The following is a 24,193-nucleotide window of genomic DNA, read 5'->3' as shown; positions in this document are numbered from 1 at the left end:
ACTGGCGTCCCTGGCGCTCTGAGAGGCGCGGGGCGCCAGCCCTTAAACTTCAGAGAAGTCTGGCTGGCGGGACACGCAAGAGGCCAAACTTCAGAGAAGTTTTTGTGGCGCTCTGGCAGGTGCGGCGCCCCATCCCTTTTTCCGAGCGACTTCCGACTTTTCTTTTCCGTCTTCCTCTCTAAACCTCCCTAACTTCCATAGCTCCTTCCCCAAACACTTAGGATCAATTGTACCCTCAATATACAACCATTCTAACTCGAAAAACAACTCGGAAACATGAATCAACTCACCCCCTAGCATCAACAACTCAACCAACAAGAATTCTACAATTTGTTCTTCAAGAACCTTACTTCTTCAACATGTAAACAACTCAAAACAATTGGATTGAAACAAGTTGGTGTGTTGGTGAACTAACCCAACACAAAAAGATCTCACATACCTTAATAGGGATCACCCCCGACAAATTCCACTCGCAATCTTGGATGATCTTGACGAATTCTTGTCTGTTTCTCCCTTTCTTTCTTCTTTTCTCTCTTCTCCAAGCCCTAAGCGTATTTCTCAATTCTCCAAACTGAAAAAGTCATGTTTTTACCCCAATAAATCCCTAAAATCAAATTAGGAAATTAATTAGAGAAAACACTACTTTGCCCTTCCCTGAATCCGGATTGGGACTTTCCTCAATCCAACAACCCAACTTCCGAAAGGCATATCTCACTCATACGATGTCGAAATCGTGCAATCTTGGCGGCGTTGGAAAGATCTCTCCAAGGGATTTCCAACCATATCAAGATCTGCTCCTAAATCTTCCTGAGCTAGGAGTTATGGCCGTTTGAAAATGGTCAAAACTCATTTTCTTAACTTAGACCAAAGTTTCCAGATATCCTTATTCTTTCCAAAAATCAATATTTTCATATTTTAAACTGTTTATAGTCGTTTCTAGGTGAGAGATGTTACAGAATCATTACTACAACCCAACTAACCATAAAACTACACAACTAAATCAACTAAGGCATTTAAAATTACGGAAGCATGTTTAAATGCTAAGGAAAAGAAATAAAGTTCCCATAAAGTCCAAAAGTCTAAAAAAATAAATGCGGAAAATAACGCTTAGAACCTGAAAGTCAATGTACCAAAATATTTAAGGCTCAACCATAAGTCTTAAACAAGAAGGGGTACAACCCCAACTAACATACGAATAACTAGCTAGAAATTTTAAGTCCGAAATGTGGACATAAACATAAGAGAACTCATGACGTCTCGGAAGAATTGGCTCACCCTTGAATTCGAAACGATCATTGATCTTCTAAACGAGGTTTGTCAATAGCCGTTTGAAGATGTCATGTACTCAACAAAGAAAGAGCAAATGAGTATCAGTACACAACCACGATGTACTGGTAGGATCATGCGGCTATTTCACTAAGTGCAACATACATAAGCCATTACAACATAATAATAACATGCATACACCGAGCATATACAATATCAACATCATTTACGAACAACGTACAATTTTAAAATTCTCAAAATATACTGTTATGTCAAGTCAATGGTCCTCTCATGGAACCCACACCCAAACTGCTAGTGTACCGGTTCGTGGTACCCGATCCAATGTTTATGCCGGAATGTGGCAACTAATCCATGTTTATGTCGGAACGTGGCAACCGTTCCCATTTAGTGTGTCAGAACGCAACACCTGATCCATTCAACAAACCATAATCACAATCACAAGTATATTCTCAAAATCATACAATCAAGTCATGAGTCATGACATTCATCATTCATCTATCCTCATTTACAATTAGTGTAATCAATAATGCAATATTCGCATACATACATGTATTATAATGAAGCAAGAACAAACATACATCACACAACATGAAATCACAATCATCACCTACCTCAGACAATGCTTGACTCCCCTAAGAAACTTGATTCTTCCCTTTTCGTATTCGTTCCGCTTGTTTTTTGTCTACAAACAATTAATATAACACGAAAATCAATAAACGATGTCTAATTACCCAGATTACAATCAACTTTAACAACCCATGATCCCAATATCCAAAATAGGGTTTTTTCCACCATAAATTTCAGATCAAAACCCTCCCCCATGGATAATTACCCATTAGTTTACGTTCTACGGATCAAAAGACGAATTCAGGGAGTTAAAACCTTACCTTTAGCCACAAGAATGGTGAAAAAGGGTCAAGAACTCGCCTGGGGTCGTCTCCTATCTCTCAAAGTTGAAAAGTGTAGAATAAAATGTTTTTGGGGTTTATTTTCGACTTAATTTGCAACTCGCCCGCCACAGCAGTACTCATCCCGCTACAGCGGTCCGCCCTGGCGGGAATAATCCCGCCTTAGCGGCTTGCACAGAAACAGAGAGCTAAATAAAGAATTCCAAAACCCTCATTTCATAACACACCTTTAACCAATGACACTCAGAAACTACCCGCCTGTTCACGCTAAGATCAGTTTCAGGAGTTCTACTCGCCCGAATTCAATTCCGTAAAGTCGTACGGGTTCCTTAACGTCTTAGCTATCTACTCATGCGATCAAAATCATGATTAGATCACCCAATTGCTACCAGATTTTCCTAGACCTTACTAACTCCGATTTCGTCCAAATTTGGACTAGGTTGGGAAATTCCAAGTTACTACGAAAAACTTTTTTGGCCCAAAATTTTTCCCTGTAGGCTTTTCTATAACGACGGAAACCGGACGTTACACAACCATAAATTATATTGAATAGAATAGAGGAAAATTGAGTGTAGTGCTTATTTATTAAAAAGTAAATCAAAGAAAATATCAAATATTAATATAATTAAATTTTAATATGATGATTTGAATATAATTAAATAAATTAAAAAATTATTTCAAAAATTAAAATATAAAATAAAAGTGTATAAAATGTAAAATAAAATAAAGAATTTATTGTGTAAAAATGAAGAATATTACTAAGAATTTTATTGTGTTATTGTAATAATAAAAAAAATACTTTAGTTTTACACAATAGATTCTTTATTTCATATTTTAGACTTAAATATTTTTAATATAAAGATATGAACTAATATCGAGAATTTGAAATAATTTAAAAAATTATATTTTAGAACAAATAAGAAAATTAACTAATTAGTTAAAGAATTCAATTAAATTAAACTTGGGGCATCTTTGAACCAAAAACAAAGGTGGAGGGTATTTTTAGATTAAAAGGTGGAAGAAGGATATATTTGAGTTATTTCCAATAGGTCAGGGGTAATTCTTGATCCTTCTCCCAATCTCAAATCATATTAAATTTTTATAATTAAACATTGATTTTAAATTAAAATAATTATTTCTAAAAAAAATAAAAAATACTCATAGCCAAATTGGGTCGGTAATCTTTTCGATATTTTTTTTGGCATTAAAATAAAATAAAATAAATCGATATTCGAAGATTCATATTTCAAGTATTTAGTTAAGAAGATGCTAATCTACTCTTCTAGACTATATATACTGCTCTCTTCATTCACTTTTATTTGTCATTTTCATTTTTATTTGCCACTTTTAATAGATAAGAAAAAAACAATAATTATTTTTTCATGTTTTACCATCAATATTATAAATACTTATTTTACAAGTCATTTTTCAAGACATCATTTAATATGAATAGTTTGATAAAATACTTATATCAAAATGTGATAAATAAAATTAAACGAAGGGAGTACCATATATATTCACTGATGATGATGAGGCCATTCAATATGGTCCAACAAGACAGCGATACACCTGTTAACTCCTACTCTTTATTACACCAAATTCGGACACCAAATCTTTATTAGGTAGACTTGATACAATTGTAGGCTGCCTACCTACTCTTTAATAGATAATGTCTGTCTATGAGATGATATAATTTATAATTTATAATAGATATACAATTTTAAAAAATAATTATAATTTGTATTTGTATAATTACAACTTATTTTACTAACAATAAAATTAAAAAAAATATATATCATTTTTTTAATATTAAAAAATCAATTGCATAAATTGAGAGAGAAAGAAGTATTTAATCTGCCTATATATATATATATATATATATATATATATCCTTTTCCTAGCATGAACCTCAACAAATATTTGTCATCAAAATCCTTGATCGATCAAGCTACGAGAAGAGTAGAGAGATATAAATCCCCCTTTCCTCCCGCGAACTTCAATAATAACTGTCATGATAATCTTTTATTGATCAAACTACAATATATATATATATATATATATATACTAGATATGGGACCCCGTGCCAGCACGGGGCCCAATATATGTTACTGTTTCTGTTTTAATTTATGTGGTACATATGAACTTTGAAGTTAATTAATTTTTTAGTATGTTTTTATATATTTTAAGTTGCTAATTATTTTTATTTAGAGTATGTTTTACGTAAATATATTATAAATCACAATAAATAACAAGTTAATTTTTAAAAAAACTTATAAAAAATTCATTGACTTTTGAAATTTCATTTGTATCACATAAATCAGGACAAAGCGTGGAATATGTATGAAAATGACATAAAACGTACTATAACTCACAATCATTAGCAACTTAAAATATCTATATATCTATATTTCTCCCAATTTATGTGGTATAGATGAAATTTTGAAAGTTAACAAAAACTTTTTATATGTTTTCAAATATTTTAAGCTATTAATTATTATGATTTATAATACTTTTTACATAAAAAATTTATTTATATAAAGTATAAAAGAAAAAATTTAAAAAAAGAAAACATAAATGTTAGCAGGAGTCCAATCTATGTTAATTTCTATGTTTTAATTATTGTAATACCAATTGAATTTGGAGAGCCAACTAAATTTTTTTAAAGGATTTTTTTATAAATTTTAAGTTGTTAATTATTACTCTAATTTATAATATTTTTATTAATTTTAAACCAATATATGTTTTTCTCTGTCTCAATTACATGAGACATATGGAATTTGGAGAGTCAACTAAAATTTTAAAATATGTTAAGTTGTTAATTATTATACCTTATAGTACTATTACGTGATTTTCAAATAAAATATGTAATTTTTTTAATTTCAATTTATATGTCATTGATATAATTACATATATTAAGTAATGAAGAATTAATGTCTAAATTATGTGACACCTATGAATTTTGGAGTGTAAATCAAATTAGTTATATGATTTTAAAAAAATAAAGCGGTTAATTATTACAATGTATAATACTTTTTATATATTTTTTAAATGATATATATATATCTTTATGATATTGATATTAGTATTATAATAAATTAATTATTATTTTTAAATTTATTATCTCAATTGTCAGCCTATGCCACATTATAAAATGTTCCAAAGTAGATATCAGATTTACAAAAATGTCGATGCCAGCTAAAGTAATAAAATAACATCTAAGGGCATGAACCTATATATGTATATATAAAGCTGAATATAGACAATCTGATGTGGCATCTCTCTATGACCAGTATTTCTATTCATTTTTTTTGTCCTTTTTTTGTCATTTTATCTTTGTTTTGTATTTGTTATTTGTATTTTTTTTTTTAAAAGTATTTATATCATACCCAATTAATTATGCCCTTTATAACATTCAATACACTAATATAGATTTAAGTAAATGAAAATGAAAGATGAAAAGATAAAAACTATTCATTTTTCATAACTGTTTATAATTATTTAGCCTATAAAAAAAATAAAAATAGTTGACCATTTGTAACAAATAAGAACAAATTTCTTCACTTTGGCTCTTCTTCTTCTGACGATGATGATCAATATATGGTATCAACTTCTGTCGCTAAGATGTCCATCAAATTTCTAGGTCATGTGACTTTTTTAACAAAAGAGAAAGAGAGAATATCTCATGATTCTTGTGAAGATATTGATGTAAAGAAAGAGATTATGTAACAAAAAGTTCTTTTCAAAATAAAAGACTTTTTGAAAAAATGTTTATTCCTCCTACAAGGAGAGAAAATTCATTGTGGTTGACAAATTTATAAGAAGGCTGATTAGTATTTCAAAGGGTAAGAAAAATTATTTGGAAAAAAAATCATTCTATTTATGGAATTCGTATCAAATTAGGAGGAGAACAAGCAAAAATTTATTTTGTGATTTGAAAAGAGAGAAAATTAGATATTATTTCTTTCAACCTCATTATTCTTCTAAATTCTTTCATCTTTTATTTTGTCTTGATTTTTTGTATCTTTAAAGTTTTTTTTTCTTATTTATCTTTAATTAAAGTTTATATATATTTTCTTTTTAAAAAATTAAAAAGATGATCATATTTAAGTTCCTTTCCTCATCAATGCTATTAATCTCATAATTAGTGTTATTTATATTATTTTCTTAATTACTTTTTTTTCTTTCATTTAATTATTCATTTGAAGAAATTAGTTATTATAACTTTGTAAGAATTACACATGTATTTTTACATAATTGATTTGTTATTTAAATTTTTTTGGATCATTCTTCATCTTAAAGTTTCTATCTATATGTAATAATAAAGCTAAAATAGAAAATGTGGGGTGACACCTTCTTAGCAATAGATACTTATTTATTCTTATCAATGTTTCTGACATTTTTTGTTATTTTTTCCTTAAAATAATTGTTGCCTCGATTTTTAGTTTTAGTTTTTTTTTTTAGCATTTTCTAATTTTAAAAGACTGAAAAATTTATATTGAAAATTTACAAAAAATAAAAAATGATTTATTTAACTCCTATCATCATCAATATTATTATTAATTTGTTTTACTTCTTTTCTTAATCTTCATTTCATCATTAATGTAATTTATATCATTTTCTTAGATATATATATATATATATATATATATATATATATATATATATATATATATATATTTATTTTACTCTTATTTAGAAATGGGAGTTTGGAGGACCAACATTGCACTAAAGAGTTGGACTAAAAGCTATAGAAATTATACATTGAGGCCCACCAAAAAGATCAACTATTCTTTTTTTCTACTTTCCATTCTCCCCTTTTACTCTCTTTAGTTTATCTTTCATCTTAAATTTTTCATAGATCTTTAAAATATTTTGAATTATTAATTATTATGAATTATAATGTTTTGATTTTTACGTAGTTTACAAATATATAAATTTCATTTTTAAAAAATTGAAGATAATTTTTTTAAATTTTGAATTATTTTGTCATACTAAATACAACATGTTTTATTATAATTACATTTAATATATTAATGAATATGTTGTACGAATGAAAAGAAAATTATCATTTCACAAAAACAAAGGTTAAAATATATTTTATTATGATTAAGGAAAGATAAAATTACTAATCCAATATCCATAACCATATATAATACATTAAAAATTAATTGAAAAGCTGTAAATGGAAAAGGAATCACCATTTAAGGAATCATTATTTTTAAATTTTTGAATCATTTCTTCTTCTAAAAGTTTCTATCCATATGTAACAATAAAGTTAAAATAGAAAATGTAGTGACACCATTCTTAGTTATAGATACTTATTTATTTTTATCAATTTTTTCTGACAATTTTGGTTATATTTATCTTTAAAATAATTATCGCCTCAATTTTATTTAATTTTTTAATTTTAAAAGATTGGAAATTTTATGTTAAAAATTTAAATAATAGAAAAAATGATTTATTTAACTTTTATCATCATCAATACTACCAATTTATTTGACGTTTTTTCTTAATCTTCATCTGATCACTAATGTTATTTATATAATTTTCTTAAATCACTTATTTTTTCTTTTTTAACTCTTTTATATATATAAAGTTGGATATGTAAATGATGATGTGACATTTCTTAAAAGCTAAGATTACTATTTATCTAATTTCTCCAATTTTTGAGTTCTTTTGTCATACTAAATACAATATGTTTTATTATAATTACATTCAATATAGTAAACAATATGTTCTAGGAATTAAAACAAAATTATCATTTCAGAAAAATAAATGTTAAATTATAATTTTATTCTGATTAAGGAAAGATAAAGATATTATTTCAATATCCCATAACCACATTCAATACATTAGAAATTAATTGGATATAACTGTAAATGAAAAATGAATCACCATTTAAGGAAAATAAATGTTTGCAATACCATAATAATTAAGGAGAGAGTAAGATATTATTTTAATATCCTAATTCAGAACTTTTAATCTACTACTCAATTAAAAAGAAAATGCATTTAATAACATTAAAAAGTTATTAGTTTAATATTTTTTCTCATTGTACTAATTCAATTCAATCAAACTTAATTTTAAAGATAAAATAACAGCTTCATTTTAATTGTTATCAATATATTTTAAGAAATTATCGTGAAAAGGCTTTTCTTGCACCTTATTTTAATTTTCATATACTATTATTATTTTTTCTGTCATTTTTCAATGATTTTTTATTTCGATTTAAAATTTAATGTTTATTCTTAAAACTTTGATGGTACAATTAAGGTGGAGTAGAATATAATAAATGATGATTCTTCTACTAAATAAGAAGATATAACGAAATTGAAAGGGTGAATTTTTTATTTTATTTTTAAATGGATAGAAAATTCTATGAAGGTATCATTACGTCATCATTCAATATATTTTTAATATAAATTTCATTTGCTGATGCATTTGTTTAGTACTCCCTCTGTCCCTAATTACTTGTTCACTTTTCCTTTTATAGTTGTCTCTAATTACTTGTCCATTTTGACAAATCAAGAAAGAACATTTTTTTTACCTATTCTTCTACTAAATAAGAAGATATAACGAAATTGAAAGGGTGAATTTTTTATTTTATTTTTAAATTGATAGAAAATTCTATGAAGGTATCATTACGTCATCATTCAATATATTTTTAATATAAATTTCATTTGCTGATGCATTTGTTTAGTACTCCCTCTGTCCCTAATTACTTGTTCACTTTTCCTTTTATAGTTGTCTCTAATTACTTGTCCATTTTGACAAATCAAGAAAGAACATTTTTTTTACCTATTATACCCTGAATTAAATGAGTACTTTGAAAATTGCAGAACTTTTCATCTACTTCATAATTAATAGGGGTAAAATGATAAACTCACTATGTCATTAATTGATTTCTTAATAAATGTGTAAATTTAAAAGTGGACAAGTAATTAGGGACATAGGGAGTATTACAGTGTTATTTGACATTATGAGATATTTCTTACACATTTAAGGAGAATGGTACACCGGAATATATATTATATATTAAAGGATCAACTTCATGCAATGGAAGAATTTGTTATTAGCAAATATATTTTAACTTATTTGATAAAAAATATATTCTTCCTCATTTAATAGATGTAAAATTTGTGAAGCTTTATTTTTTTCACAATCTTCATATTATTAAAACAAATAATAATATTACGATTAAACAACAGAGTAAATATAAAATTAATCAAAAATATTTAATTTTAATGATCGTGCGAAGTGCGGCCAAGTTCTCTAATTTAAAACAAAAAAATCAAATTTAAATGGGTCTACTATAGAATTCGTAGAAATCCAACTTCAAAAATTATGTTAAAAATGGAAACTAAAAAGTGAAATAAATTTAATTGAGAGTTATCCTTCGTCTGTCCCATTTTATGTGACACTTTTTATTTCTCAAGAATCAAATAGTTTAAGTTTGACCATAAATTTGCGTATGATATCTTCAATTTTTTAAAAATGAAATTTATATATTTGTAAACTACGTAAAAATCAAAACATTATAATTCATAATAATTAATAATTCAAAATATTTTAAAGATCTATGAAAAATTTAAGATGAAAGATAAACTAAAGAGAGTAAAAGGGGAGAATGGAAAGTAGAAAAAAAGAATAGTTGATCTTTTTGGTGGGCCTCAATGTACAATTTCTATAGCTTTTAGTCCAACTCTTTAGTGCAATGTTGGTCCTCCAAACTCCCATTTCTAAATAAGAGTAATATATATTAGATAATGTGGCCCGTGCTATAATAATATAAATGGTATGTTTTGAGGCTAATAACCGAGTTTTTGAAGCGATTATTTGCATGGATAAAGGAATAAGTTTTTTTTTATCACAAATATGTACTTTCTTTGACGCTATTTAAGGCATAATAAGACTACCCACATACAACATTTTTGAAATATTTTATGTTGTCAATTATCATAATTTATAGTATTTTTACGATAGATTCACTTCAAGAATCAGTGGAATTTTTTGTATTTGTTTCAAAACATATTTTATATTGTCAATTATTATGATTTATAGTATTTTTATGCATTTTTTAAATATAAAAAATAAAATAAAAAATAAGTCAAATAAATTAAAATGGACCCAATATATGTTATTTTTGTTGTCTCAATTTATGTAACACAAATGAAATTTGGAGAGTCATCCAAATTTTCATACTTTTTTTAAAAATATTTTAAGTTATTAATTATTGTGATTTATGATATTTTTATGTAACTTTGAAATAACGTACATTACTGGTCACTTTGTCCTAATTTATGTGATATGGATAAAATTACAAAATTAACCCTTTTAAAATGTCTTTCAGATATTTTAAGTTGTTAATTATTATTATTTATAATACTTTTTTGGTAATTTTAAAATGATATGTGTTATTTTTTCTGTCCCAATATATGTGAGCCTGATAGAATTCTGAGAGTCAACGTATTGTATTATATAGCTTTTAAATATTTTAAATTGTTAATTATTGTAATTTTTAATGTTTTTTAAGTCATTTGTAAATGATATATGTTGCTTCCTTGATTGGGACTTTTCCATTTGTGACACATATATATAGATATTTGGTGACTGTGCCAGCACGGGCCCAATAAATATTAATTTTTTTTTGTTTTAATTTATGTGATATAAATGGAATTTGAAGATCGTCGATTTTTTATATGTTTTCTTAAAAATATATTTGAAGTTATTAAATTGTTGTGATTTATAGTATTTTTGCATTAGTTTTGAATAATATAGGTTACTCATGTTTCAATTCACGTGAATAATCATAAATATTTTCAGTTGTTAATTTATTGTGAATTCTAGAAATTTTGACGTTATTTTCAAATAGTACATGTTACTTATTCTATTCCAATTAGTCAACCAAATTTCTTATATGATTTAAAAATATTTTTAATTGCTAATTATTGTGATTTATAGCATCTTTTATGTAACTTTTAATAATATATAATTTGTTCAAATTCATATGACAATGATAAGATTTCAAGAGTCAACGCAATAAAAATTTAAATTTTTTAAAAAGTTGTACCTCTAATATATTTTGTAGCTAAAATATACTCTCTCCGTCCACTTGTATTTGTCATGTTGCGCTTTTTGAAAGTCCATTTGACTAATTTTCAAAGTTAAATCAGATTGTATTAATTCGATATTTTTAAAAAATATATTAAATATGCAAAATCTATACAAAAAGTACTATAAATTGTAATTTTTTGCCTATGAATATGATGAAAAAACACATCGTAAAATATTAGTTAAAATTCTTATAGTTTGACTCTAAAAAGGAAATCATAACAATTAAAAATGCATAAAGAGAGTAATAAATAGGTAATTAAATTTCAAGAAGTTTAAAATAAAAGGTTGAAAAAAAGAATTAGATAGACAACATATATTGAAAATTGAAAACATATAAATAATAAATGGGCCCAAATGAGGTCAAAATTTTTGGCTAATAAAGTAGTAGGTAATTAATGGTGTTAAATTGTCCAATAATATGAATTTTAAAGGTACAACCATAAAAGAAGAATGTACAACACTATCAAGCACATATCATCCAACACTTGTCATGTGCTAAGTAATAGATATTCCCACTTATTATATATAGTAATATATATATATATATATATCACCTTTTCCTCGCATGAACCTCAACAAATATTTGTCATCAAAATCCTTGATCGATCAAGCTACGAGAAGAGTAGAGAGATATAAATCCCCCTTTCCTCCCGCGAACTTCAATAAATAACTGTCATGATAATCTTTTATTGATCAAACTACAAAAAATGTAAAGTTTTGATTATAATTTTGCATTATATTTGATTGTTTGAAGGAGAGAATAAAATCAAACTGAAAATCACATCAATTGCAATCTAGAAATTTCTTTTGGCTAGCGGTTTAGTTTGAGTTGATTTAGTATTGGAGAAAAAAACATTGATTATACTTGAGTTGGTTTAGTTTTAACTTAAAAAGGACAACTCGAGACCAAACCAACCCGACATTATATATATAATTTTTAAAATTTATTTTATATACAAAATTATTTACTTTGATATAATTTATAAATATTTCTTATACATTTTCATAAATTTTATTTTTTAACTTATTATTTTAAATTTGACTTAAAATTTTATATGATCCAATAAAAATTATAGTCCATATATATTAGCCACTTTAATAGAGCTCAAATCAATACTCTAAAACTAACAAAAAAAAAAAAGCAATTCAACATTGAGAAAAATTATAATATTGAGTATTCTTCTTTAGTTTTACAATGGTTTACTCAATTGAAATACATAATCTAAGTTTAGTTTTTTTGAACCACAAGTTAATTATATTTATATGAATACTTTATTGAGAAAATCCTAAAACCCGAAAATAAACGAGGATGAAAAACTTGAGTATTATTGGTTTGATTTTGTTTATAGATTTAAAAATCCGGCACAAATAATTTGATTTAGTATTTAAAAAACCCAAACCAATCCAGTCTATATACACCCCTAGCTATTCGAACGTACTTTTAAAATATGATTTAAACATGAAATATATTTCAAAATAGAGTTATTTTTCAAAATATAAAAAGTTAGGATAAAATTTGAAAAACATATATAATAAAAGTGAAAAGAGATTTAGAGTGTTTTTCAAATTTAGAATACAACTTTAAATTACATTTGAAATTTTTATAGCTAAATACTAATTTATAAATAATAAATAATGATAATTGAAAAAAAGAAAGTAAAAAATACTCCCTGCCAAACAAGTCTTTTAGATTAGGGAAGAAGCTGCCGTCCAACCTATAACTACTACTCCCTCCGTTCCTATTTACTTGTCCATATTTCCTTTTTTAATTGTCTCTATTTAGTTGTCCATTTTGACAAATCAAGAAAGGACAACAAATTTTTTCCTATTATACCCTTATTTACACTTCTTGAAAATTGTAAAAGTGTATGTTGTTTCCCTCCAATTTATTTCACTTGAATTCAAATAAGTGGTTGTAATTTTGAAGTGAAAAGTTGTCATAAGGGTAAAATTATAACTTCACTGTGCTAATCATTATTGCCTTAATCTGTGTGCCATTTCTAAAGTGGACAACTAAAAAGGGACGGAGGGAGTACTGTACATATCCATTTATGATGTCGTCAATTAAATGCCTATCAACTTTAGCCGGACTTGATAACTTTTATTCTTTGTCCGTTTATGATGTAATTTAATATAATTCTTTAAAAAAAATTATGAATATGTATGCAATTATAAATTATTTTATTCAAAATAAAAATAAATAAATATATTAAATTTTAAAAATGTGAGTCTATTAAAGTAAATTTTACACAAATTTCATAGTATTAAAAGTTAATTATATCATATCCTTACTCATTTTCAAATTACAAAAATTCTCTAAATTTGGTGGAATTTAAATACATTCCAGAATATCTCGATATATTTTTTTTTGTAATTTTTGCAAATGATAAGAAATTTTAGAGAATATAATAAATAAGTTATGTATTTATGTAATTTTTCCAAATTAACCTAGCTTTAATTATTTATAATAATATATATAAATCCCACGAACCTCAAAACTTAATTTATATATAATTGGCCTTCACCTTCGCAGGAAGCTCAACAAATATCTGTCATCACTGCGCAATCTCATCTCGACCTAAGTAGCAGAAAAATGGCTCGGATCGCCGTTGGTGACGTCATCCCCGATGGTACCGTATCTTACTTCGACGAGCAAGATCAGATGCAGACCGTCTCAGTACACTCACTTGCTAAGGGCAAGAAGGTCATTATCTTCGCCGTTCCTGGAGCTTTCACTCCCACTTGCAGGTTCTATTTTATTTCTTCCTTTTTTCTAATGAATCCACAATCCGATCTATGATATTGAACTGTGAAATTCTTATATTCAGCATGAAGCATGTGCCTGGCTTTATTGAAAAGGCTGACGAGTTGAAGTCAAAGGACGTCGATGAAATCCTCTGCATCAGTGGTATCTTTCTTCTCCATCTATCTTTATTTTTTTGTTGTTTCTTTGTTTAACTTCCCTCCCCCCTTGAAATTATGGCTAAAGTTTACAATTCCAACAAGTTTTTTTTTGTTTTTTTTTTAATCTTGTCTGGGTTTTTCTATGATTTTTATTTTGTTCAGTGTGGCGGAGCCACCTTATTGCTAGGGGTTCTTCGGCATTATTTATACATGGTTAAAATATTTTATTTTTTTAGGTATATATAGCAGATGTCAAACCTCTTTGGATTACTTCGTAGGTCTATTTCTTCAGATTTTGAACCCTTTATTGAAAATTTTGGCTCCGCCACTGTCGGTGTCTGTTCTCGCAGTGGTTCATGTACTTGCTGATTCGACTTAGTGATCAGTAAACATTTACCCTTAAGATCTGAGAAAGCCTCTTAGCGATTGAAAGTTCCTATGGTTTGAGTTTTTGGCTCTTTTGCAGAAAATATATTTGTTGGAAAGATTTCACGTGGTTATATGGAAGATACCACCAATCAAGTTCTCAATAAATTTTGTTGAGAGTCTTAAAATGAACTAAAGTTGAATATTTGTGATGAAATTTCATAATTACCTAAAATAAGATGGACTGGAAGCTTTGTATTTCTTTTTTCTTTTTGGTTCAAAAAATTCAAAATTTATTCCTCATTGCATTTTAAAGCTTTGGAAAACAATATATGATTTTTCATTGTTTTACTCGTAACAATAAGCACAAGGACTTGAGAATTTGTTCTGGGGTGGGTTGAAAGTCTCGGGAGTTAATGCTCTTCTTATTGTTCTTAAAGAACTACCCTCACCGTCTAGTTCACCATTGCGTAACCACCATCATGCTTCATGTCTTCTTCACTTTTTTCCTATATGTGAGCTTAATGTGGAGTTCTGCAAAGTTTCCACCCTTCATTTGTTGCATAATTTAGAGGGAAAAAAGCACAGCTAGAAGGCTCAGAAGTAGGGACAAGTTTCTTTTCTCACTATTTGTTTTACTCTGCTGATATCTTTTGCAATTTATAAGTAATGGAGGGGAAAAGAATGTAGGTGTGTGTAGATAGCAAGCAAAATATCAGTATACTTGAATCCTGAGCTGGCTTGTTGAGTTAAAAGTTGGGCCAATTAAGATTGTCAGATTAGCACGTCTTGGTACGTCAGCTCCTCCCCATCAGCAGAGTTACTTGATCATATCTTATTGCCACTACCACCTTTTCCCTTGACTATATTTGTCAAATGTCATGATTGCTATATAAATTGCCAGAATAGTGGTGCCTTCCTGGTCTCACTGTCAAAATTACAAAGTTCTGATTGGTATTCAATGTCCCATGTTGAGCGAACCACGTGATTGGTTTCAATGTCCCATGTTGAGAGAACCAAGCAATTCAAAACAACATCGATATTCCCAACAATACATAAAAATGAGTCTGGAATCTAAGTGACGTGAAAGAAAACAAAGTTGACCGAAATAATGAGCAAAGCTAAAGGTTCCAAAGGTACATATAGTGCACTAGTTTAGTGCGCTTTATAACCTCATTAGCGTACCACCCCTTGACAGCTGTCCAGTAGGTCAATGGTCAGCGCACTAAATTAGAGTGCTATATAACTCCTGGACTTGGTTATTTTTTGTTTGTAACTAGCAAAATATTAGTCAACACTAGATTTCTTTTGATAGGTTTAGGTGTTTTTTTTTTGGGATGAAGTAAGTGGATTCATTTAAAGGCATCAAGCATTTTTTATAGGGGTCAATTTGGACCAGCTAAAAAGGCCAACTAGACATCTGCCTCGCAAAAGATTTCTAGCAGTTGAAACTCCATCAAAAACATCTTTTGTTCCTCTCTGTCCATAAACACCAAAAGATAGCACTAGGGATCATCATCGAGATTAGTCAAATGTGCTATATTATAGGGCTTAAGATTAGTTAGTTGGTAGTTTATTTGATTACTTAATAAGATATTAGTTAGTTGTTTTAAACAAAATAACTATGAACTTGCTAAACATCCCTAATAACCAAGTGTCGGAGTAATGATTTAGGAGTTATGTAGCATACTAAATTAGTTCGCTTATAGGCTTCATTAACCTTGACAGCCGTTAAGGCTTGGTCCGTTAATTGGGGTCATATAGAGCACCAAATTAGTGTGTTATAGGTAGTTTTAAGAAACTTAAATTTTTGCCCATTATTTTGGTCAACTTCGTCTTTTATCACATCACTTAGGTTCTGCACAAAAAAAAAGTCTAAACAAGGGAATACTGTAGATGATAAAATTCACAAGTGATACAAGCCACAAGGCAAAAATACCAAAAAGAATCCTCAAAATTGTGTACAAACTGAATCATGAGCTACTATGAGCCGAATAGTACATCACTTTCCGTAAAGAACTATATAGTAAAGTTATACAACTTTAGCCATCGCGAAGAAAGTTGATAGCTCACCACCAACTATAGCCAACTCTAGAACTCTCTCACGCGGTTCATTGGTGCTCAAATTTAAATCTGCTCATAGGGAAAAAAAGTGAGGGGGTGAGTACGGGAAGTACTCAATTATATCACTGATGGTGCCCAAGGAAATAGAGGTGAGGTCTTGATACAAAAGTACTTTCTGAAAATTAACCTGTGCAGTTATTATAGATGAGAATAATGAAGTGCACTAATATAGTCCAAGTAATCCACATATCAAAATGGTATGAGTAAGAATAGGGATGGCAAATGTGTGGGCTGAGTCAAATTTTGGTGGGTCAAAATGGGTTAGGTTAGTGAATGGGTCACAACCCAACCGGCTCAAAATATATTTGGGTCCCAAACGGGTTGGGTCATAATGGGTTAAATTGCAGGTTATAACCTAACCCGCCCAAGTAGATAATGCAGTGATAAGATGACCTTCAGTTTGTTAAACTAATTTGATCTACCACTAATTCCCACATGACTTTCACTTTAAATAAAGATAGAACTCAAATTGCAGAGAGCTGTATCTGAATAAAATATATATTACTTTTAAAAAACAAATAAATTGTATCCATAATACCCAAGATCAGACGACGAACAAAATCCCAAAATCAGTTCTGTGTTCGAACAATTTCATAAAAAAAGTTTACTATGTAAAAGAATAACAACTGGAAAATTACCTTTTTCATCAATCATATAATGATAGAGCTTACAGAAGCAAAAGCAGTAGATCCACTGGATGTTGTTCACCTTCTCTGAAGCTGAACGTTGTTACATTGCTATTGAGTTTATGAGTTGATTATTGACCCAAAATGACCCATGTAGAAGATGGGTTAGTTTGGGTTACAACACGTTGGGTCAACTCAAGAACAGGCCATGACCCAACCCGTAGAATCACCGCAAAGGTTGGACAGGTTTGAGTTAAATTTTGCCACCCCTAAGACATATTTATGTATGCTCAAATATTATATTTAATAAATGTATGATCACATCAACATAATCCTAATATGCACGATAAATATTGGAACTTTATTCATAACCAGCCTTGTACAAGTGTGCAACTATCCATAACATCAACCGGCACCCCATGCCCATTAGATGCGTGTACACCGTCATGATATCTTATTCCATGTTTGCATTACTTGTGCAGTCAATGACCCCTTTGTGATGAAGGCCTGGGCAAAAACTTACCCTGAGAACAAACATGTAAAATTTCTTGCTGATGGAGCTGGAAAATACACCCATGCCCTTGGTTTGGAGCTTGATCTGTCAGATAAGGGGCTTGGTGTTCGATCACGAAGGTATGCTCTTTTGGTTGATGACCTTGAGGTGAAAGTAGCCAACATTGAATCTGGAGGGGAGTTCACAGTCTCCGGTGCTGATGAAATCCTCAATGCTCTGTAAGCTTATCACTACTGCCTCCCAAGTGTTGTGGCTCTACAATGAGCTTCTGGAATCTATGCCAATAATGTTTTTTGATATATCTGTAGTCGCTTTTGTTCCATAATATCAAACTTTTGTATGAAGGATGCTTTGTGGAAATAACAATTTCTTGCTTTACTAGTGTGTTGCAGGCAACAGTAGTGTTGTAACAAAAAAATATTCACACAAATTGGTTGAGATCTCTCAAATTATTCACTCAATCTGCAACAGTTACTTGTTCACAAATTATGGCCTTTAAGGCTAACTTAAGGCATGTATGTAATAATTGGCTTAATCTTTTGTTATGTGTCGGCATTTTTCATGTATGACTGAAATTCAAGTAGGAACTAAATAGTACTTTAGTCATGCTTACTTTTTAAAAATTATATTTTTCAGAGGTAGGGGAAGGGAAAAGAGGAGATGGAACCAAATTTTTTTCAACAAGTGAAAATTCATGTAGTCAACAAGTTGAACTAGTATGACCCATTTGGCTATAGACATTTATAAAAATATTTGGAAATGAACCTGACAAAAATTGTTAGGCCACACAATTTATCATTATTTGTTAAATATTTTTGGCAATAATTCAAATTGCAATTACTAGAAAAAATTAGTATTTGGTTAAAATTTTATTATTTGTGAATTTTTTAAGTTTAAAAATAAACTTAAACTTTTATATATTATAAAAGCACCCTTTATTCATAATTTTAAGAGCAAGTGGTCAAAAGCCTACCTAATCTATACTTGAATTTTCAACTACATACTTTAACTTTACGGGAGTACTATCACCCATCTGAACTGTTTAAAATTGAAATTATCACACCCTTAAAATGTCATTATCACATCTATGCTAATGGGTGAAACTCACGCAATGTGAAAATTTTATTTAATTTTTTTTATTCTTCTCCCTTTCTGACTTATTATTTTTAAAAAAACAATTAAAGGTCAAAACATAAGTTTATGAATGTATGTTGGATCTTCAAATTTGAAACATGTTGATAATATAGATGGTTGCTAATTATTTGAAGCTAAATACATTGAGTTTGATTGAGTTTATGGTTGCGATTTTTAGATTTAAATAAACACCGGAATTTCATGGAAATCAACAAGCTTTCATATGAAATTATTGAATCTATATTCTTGAAGTGGGAGCAACTTTGAGATGGTTTGAAGAGTTCTTTATGTTTGAGAATTGAAAACTGAAGCTCATGGTTTAAAATGCGAAGCATTAACTTGAAACCTCCATTAAAGTTAGTTCAAAAGCTTGAGCTAAACATTCGACTTGCCACAATGAGCACCTTTTTGAGTGGATAATATATCAAAAGAATCGAAATATTGAGGAAAACTTATATCTAAAATTTAGGGCAATTTGGAGAAGATTTAGAGTGGTTTTTCAGAACAGTGGAACGAAGAAGATGAAGAACACGTGCTGAACTTTTCAGATTCGCTGGAAATTGTCCAGTTATTAAAATTAGTAGTGGGTCTGCTAGGAATTAAATATAGGATAAAAAATTATCTTAGTATTCAAAGTTTATTGAAGAAAATTATTTGGGTATCCCTGTATTAAGCTTATCCAAGCTTAAATTTGCTTTGATTTAAAAGATTTTTGGTACATAAATCAAAGATTTTTGATATATAATTCTTGATTGTGGAGAGTAATGAGTGAAATTGCTATAAACGATTTGTGGTGTATCATTAATGTAGTGATAGCAATGGTTTCAAAATAGTGAAGAAATTTGGTGCTACCATTGATGCTCAATCCAATTGCTATGAAGAAGAAAAAAAGAAAGAAAAAATATACATATATTTAAGAAAATAAAAATAAAAATTTAATACTGGTTTTTGGTCTTCATTTTGTTTAAGAGAGTGAGATACACTCACTTTGCCAAGTAAGCATTTAGGGAGATAATAGTTTCAATTTTAAACAATTCAGGGGAGGGGGGTGATAGGACCCCTGTAAACTTGAAGTGTGTAGTTGATAATTCGAATATAGGTTAGGGGGCATTTGACCATTTTCTTTATAAACTGAGTTTCTTTCCAAGTTCATCATAAACAACAATATACCTAGTGAAATTCTACTAATGGGTTTTGGAGAGGGTCGAGTATACACAAACCTTATCATTTTCTCATGGAGGTAGAGAGAATTTTCTCGAAAGATCCTCAACTCAAGAGCATCAAACTCAAATAAAAGAAGAAGAGAACAGAAAAAAGCATACCAATTGATACAAAATGAGGTGTAGAGTTTACAAGACAAACAATATCAACAACAAAATAACGTCATAATCGAAACAGAATACACAACATATGTTGATAGATAACAAAAGCAAGGCAAGACAACACTCTACCCCTGTAGACACGTAATTTTTGACCGAATTTAAGGTATTACACCATTTTTAGTACATAAATATTGCTTTTATATATAAATTAAATATTTTATTTTTCATCGTATTTTAGTAAGTTTATTTTAAAAGATTGAAAAACTACAAAAAATATATGTTTTCATTTAGATTTAATAAATAAGCTAGTGTTTCTTAATTATATTTTTAGACTAGCTATTTGACTTTTCTTATATTTTATTAATTCAAAATAATTAATTAATAGTTTTATGGTTTTTATATATATGTAATTAAAATAAAAGAAATAACCTACCACTACCCTCACCCCACTTACTCCTCCACTACCCCCAATATACACACACATACTTACACTATACACGACACACATACTACCCCCACTCCCCTCAACCCCACACATATACACTACACTTGACAACAATACAAGGGAGGAGAGAGGCAGACGAACGATTCTGCAAAAAGGAGAACCCACGCCAGAAAGAAAAAAGAAGGAACAAACATTCCATTTTAGTTTTAGTTTATTTTTCTTTCAAATATTCACTAATACATTCACATATTTTCTTCCTTTCTCATTACTACTTTATTTAAACACAACACATATACCATAACGAATCATCTACAAAAATTAGTGGGTGTTCTAATCGAGGTTCAGTCAAGATTTTGCGGTATTCAACTTTTCCCTATCTCTTTAATTTATTTATGGAATTTGATGTAATTTTATGACAAGTTTTCTTATATGTTGTTTTATTCATTAGTTTGATTGAAATGATTAATTTGTTAGTTGTTATATCTCTCTATTTAATGTATGAAGGTAGATTTAATCGATAATTATTTTTATTTATCTAATTCCCATTGTTAGTTGTGATCTCTTAAAAATAAACGAGTCATAACATTGTTCTTATCTTGATTCAGATGATAATGATAAAGTAGGTATAGTTAGGATAAAAAAACAAACAAATAAATAAATAAATTATTGTTGTTTAATTTTATCAAACAAAAATTATATTTATTTTTAACAATTCCTTATTGTTTTATTTGATTTGAAAGTTAATACTTAATTTTGATATTAACTTTAAGAGTAATAAAAATATAAATATTAAAATATAAAATAAAAGATATAGAAATGATGCCCGAATTATATATTGTATCCTCAACATTTAGATTTATTTTACTTTATTTAGTTTTATGTATAAAGGAAGAATATTTGTTTTCTAATGACTAGATGAGTTTTAGGCATATTAATAAATATTTGTTTCAATTAAGAATGTGGTTACACATCTTTTTTGAGACAGTAAAAGAAACTCAAGGATGCGGTGACGCACCTTGTTCAAAAAGATAAATAATTTTTATTAATTTAAAGTAAGACTTATAGACAATTATTAGATGAGATGCGAAGAAGACAGTTATGTCTCTAAATGTCAAGACCAAGAATGCGATTATGCATCTAGGTTGAGACCAAATAAAAGTTCAACAATAAAGATATGAATGAAGCTGTAGCATATAAAGTATATCCAAAATAATTTAAAAGTAAGTAGAAGTCAATAAAAGCGATCGTGCTAGAATCACGGGACTCGAGGGATGACTAATACCTTCCCCTTGGTCAACAAAATTCCTTATCTGAATTTCTAGTTCATAGACCAAAACTAAATGAGTCATTTCCTATTGGTTAGGGATTCGAAAAGGTGACTTGGAACACCATAACTCAATTCCAAGTGGTGACTCTGAAACAATAAAATAATCCCTTAATCAATACCGTCGCTTAAATTGGAAAAACCCTATCTTCCCGCCACCGTACGCGAAAAGGGGTGTGACATCTCTGGCGACTCTGCTGGAGAATAACCAGAATTCGAGCTTTGCATATTTGACTTTTACTTTATTTTATTATATTATTTCATTGGATATATTGTTTTGATGACCTAATGTGCTACTTGCTGCTCATTTATCGCTTTGATATTGTTGAATTGTATATAATTTGTCTTCTCGTACACCATCTGAGTCTCTAAAAATAGGGTAGTAGGGAATGCAGTTATGCATCCCAATTTCTTTTGAGATAAAGCTGGAGTGTCTGGGCACCCAGTGAAGGATTTTAGTCACACATGTTAGGCAAGGGTGGATCAGTAATGAAGTCGGAATAGCGCTGCTACCGATAAGTTGCCCCTCCTTGGCTCGAGTTATCTACTCGAGTAAGTCAGTCTAGATACCTATCTTATTCCAGTTTGAACCTAGTTAAACTAGAACATAGACACGGTTATCCCTAGAAGACTCCGATTCATGTGACTTAGTGAGCCTCAAAACAAGAGTTGGGTCCGTCCAGGACAAGTATCCCTCTCTTACTTGACCACTTAGCTCATTTTATGTGCTACATGAAAATGCATTTATTTGAAAGTTTCTATAAGTTGACTCATTTTAGTATGACTAATGCAATGAATTTTTTTTTTCTTTTGATCTTATTTAAAAAAAAAGAAGAGAAAACACGAAAATGTTTCTTCTTTTAGAATTTATTATACATTTCTTAAAATAAAATAAAAAATTTGCATTACTTAATGAAAAGAATAATAATATTTTTATTTAGATTTTTTTTCATAAAGTTTGTAAAAAGAAAATTCAAAATATTTTACTTTCATAATACTTTGAAAAGTTACATTTGTCAAAATAAAAAATAAAAATTTAATATCTTAAAGTTTTTTTACTGTCCAATCTGGACGAACTACGCACACCTGATTCTCACCTAAATGAGATACGTAGGCAACCCTCTTTGGGTTCGGTGATCTTTATTCAAAAATAAAAAATAAAAAATCGTTTTTCAAAAGTTTTAAAAAAAAATGAAAAACAACAAGCTTTAATCTTTATCAAAAATAAGTTTTTATTAATTTTCTTTTAATAATTCAAATATAAAAAAAAACTAAAGAATTTTATCTCAAAGCTCTAAAAAAAGAAAAACTTAGTTATTGAGTTTTTTGAAAAATATGCAAAGATCTTTGCAAGCGGGTTACGTATGCAATCTCAAACAGATTTGATCAATGCATTATTAAAAAAAAAATTATAATTGAAGAAGGTCTAACCCTAACAAGCATTATTATCTATGCACAGTGAAATTAAGGTGGTTGATTTGTGGTTAAACTGGCATCCCATCCCTATAATACAAGGTCAAAAGGGAAAAAGAAAATGACTCACAAAGACGGAAATAAGTCAGACAATGATGAGGTCCAGAACCAGATGATGTCACAAGAAACAGTGTCAGTCGAAGAGACAAGGATACTAAGACAGCAAATGACGGAGATCTACGAAGCTTGGATGAGTAGACAAGCTCCACCGCCTTCAATTCGTGACTATCTAAATACAAATATGTCACATCCTGTCCAAATATCGATACGTGATCCAATTTATCCACCTGGATTCGGTCCCGCATCCAATGTAGCTGAAACTTCTACGGTGCACCATTTGAATACGCCTATGACAAGTAATCCACTATTCATTTCAACTGCGCCGACTAATGTCGTTCAACAACCTATAATGGAGCCAAAATCCAACAACGATCATCTACCCAAAGTTCAATATGATCGAGATTATACTCCTGAATTGACTTTTAAAATTCCAAGCTCTTACCCTCACACTCATCAGTATAGTTCTCATGTTGAAGCTGAAAAAGTTGTTAAGAACGAGGAACATGAAGAAATAGCTAGAAAAATGAAAAGTTTGGAACAGAGTGTAAGAGATATGCAAGGATTGGGAGGTCACAAAAGTGTCTCGTTCAAT

The 24,193-nt window shown here is 28.9% G+C and overlaps 1 protein-coding gene and 1 long non-coding RNA gene across 2 annotated transcripts in view; both read left to right on the top strand.

Annotated features, from left to right (window-relative positions):
• The window catches only part of LOC125809969 (uncharacterized), a 96,888-nt gene that overhangs the window by 5,324 nt on the left and 67,371 nt on the right, over window positions 1–24,193 (top strand). The window lies entirely within an intron of this gene.
• LOC125809964 (peroxiredoxin-2B) lies at window positions 13,815–18,156 on the top strand. Its single transcript, XM_049489494.1, has 3 exons — window positions 13,815–14,057; window positions 14,138–14,217; window positions 17,812–18,156. Exons 1-3 carry the CDS (start codon window positions 13,903–13,905, stop codon window positions 18,063–18,065), a joined length of 489 nt encoding a protein of 162 aa, XP_049345451.1. The 5' UTR covers window positions 13,815–13,902; the 3' UTR covers window positions 18,066–18,156.

The sequence above is a fragment of the Solanum verrucosum genome, unplaced genomic scaffold (assembly GCF_900185275.1).
Source record: "Solanum verrucosum unplaced genomic scaffold, falcon-dt-bn FXZP01000257.1, whole genome shotgun sequence".
NCBI classification, from domain to species: domain Eukaryota; kingdom Viridiplantae; phylum Streptophyta; class Magnoliopsida; order Solanales; family Solanaceae; genus Solanum; species Solanum verrucosum.
The sequence above is the reverse complement of the archived record's forward strand: the minus strand, read 5'-3'. Positions and strand labels throughout refer to the sequence as shown.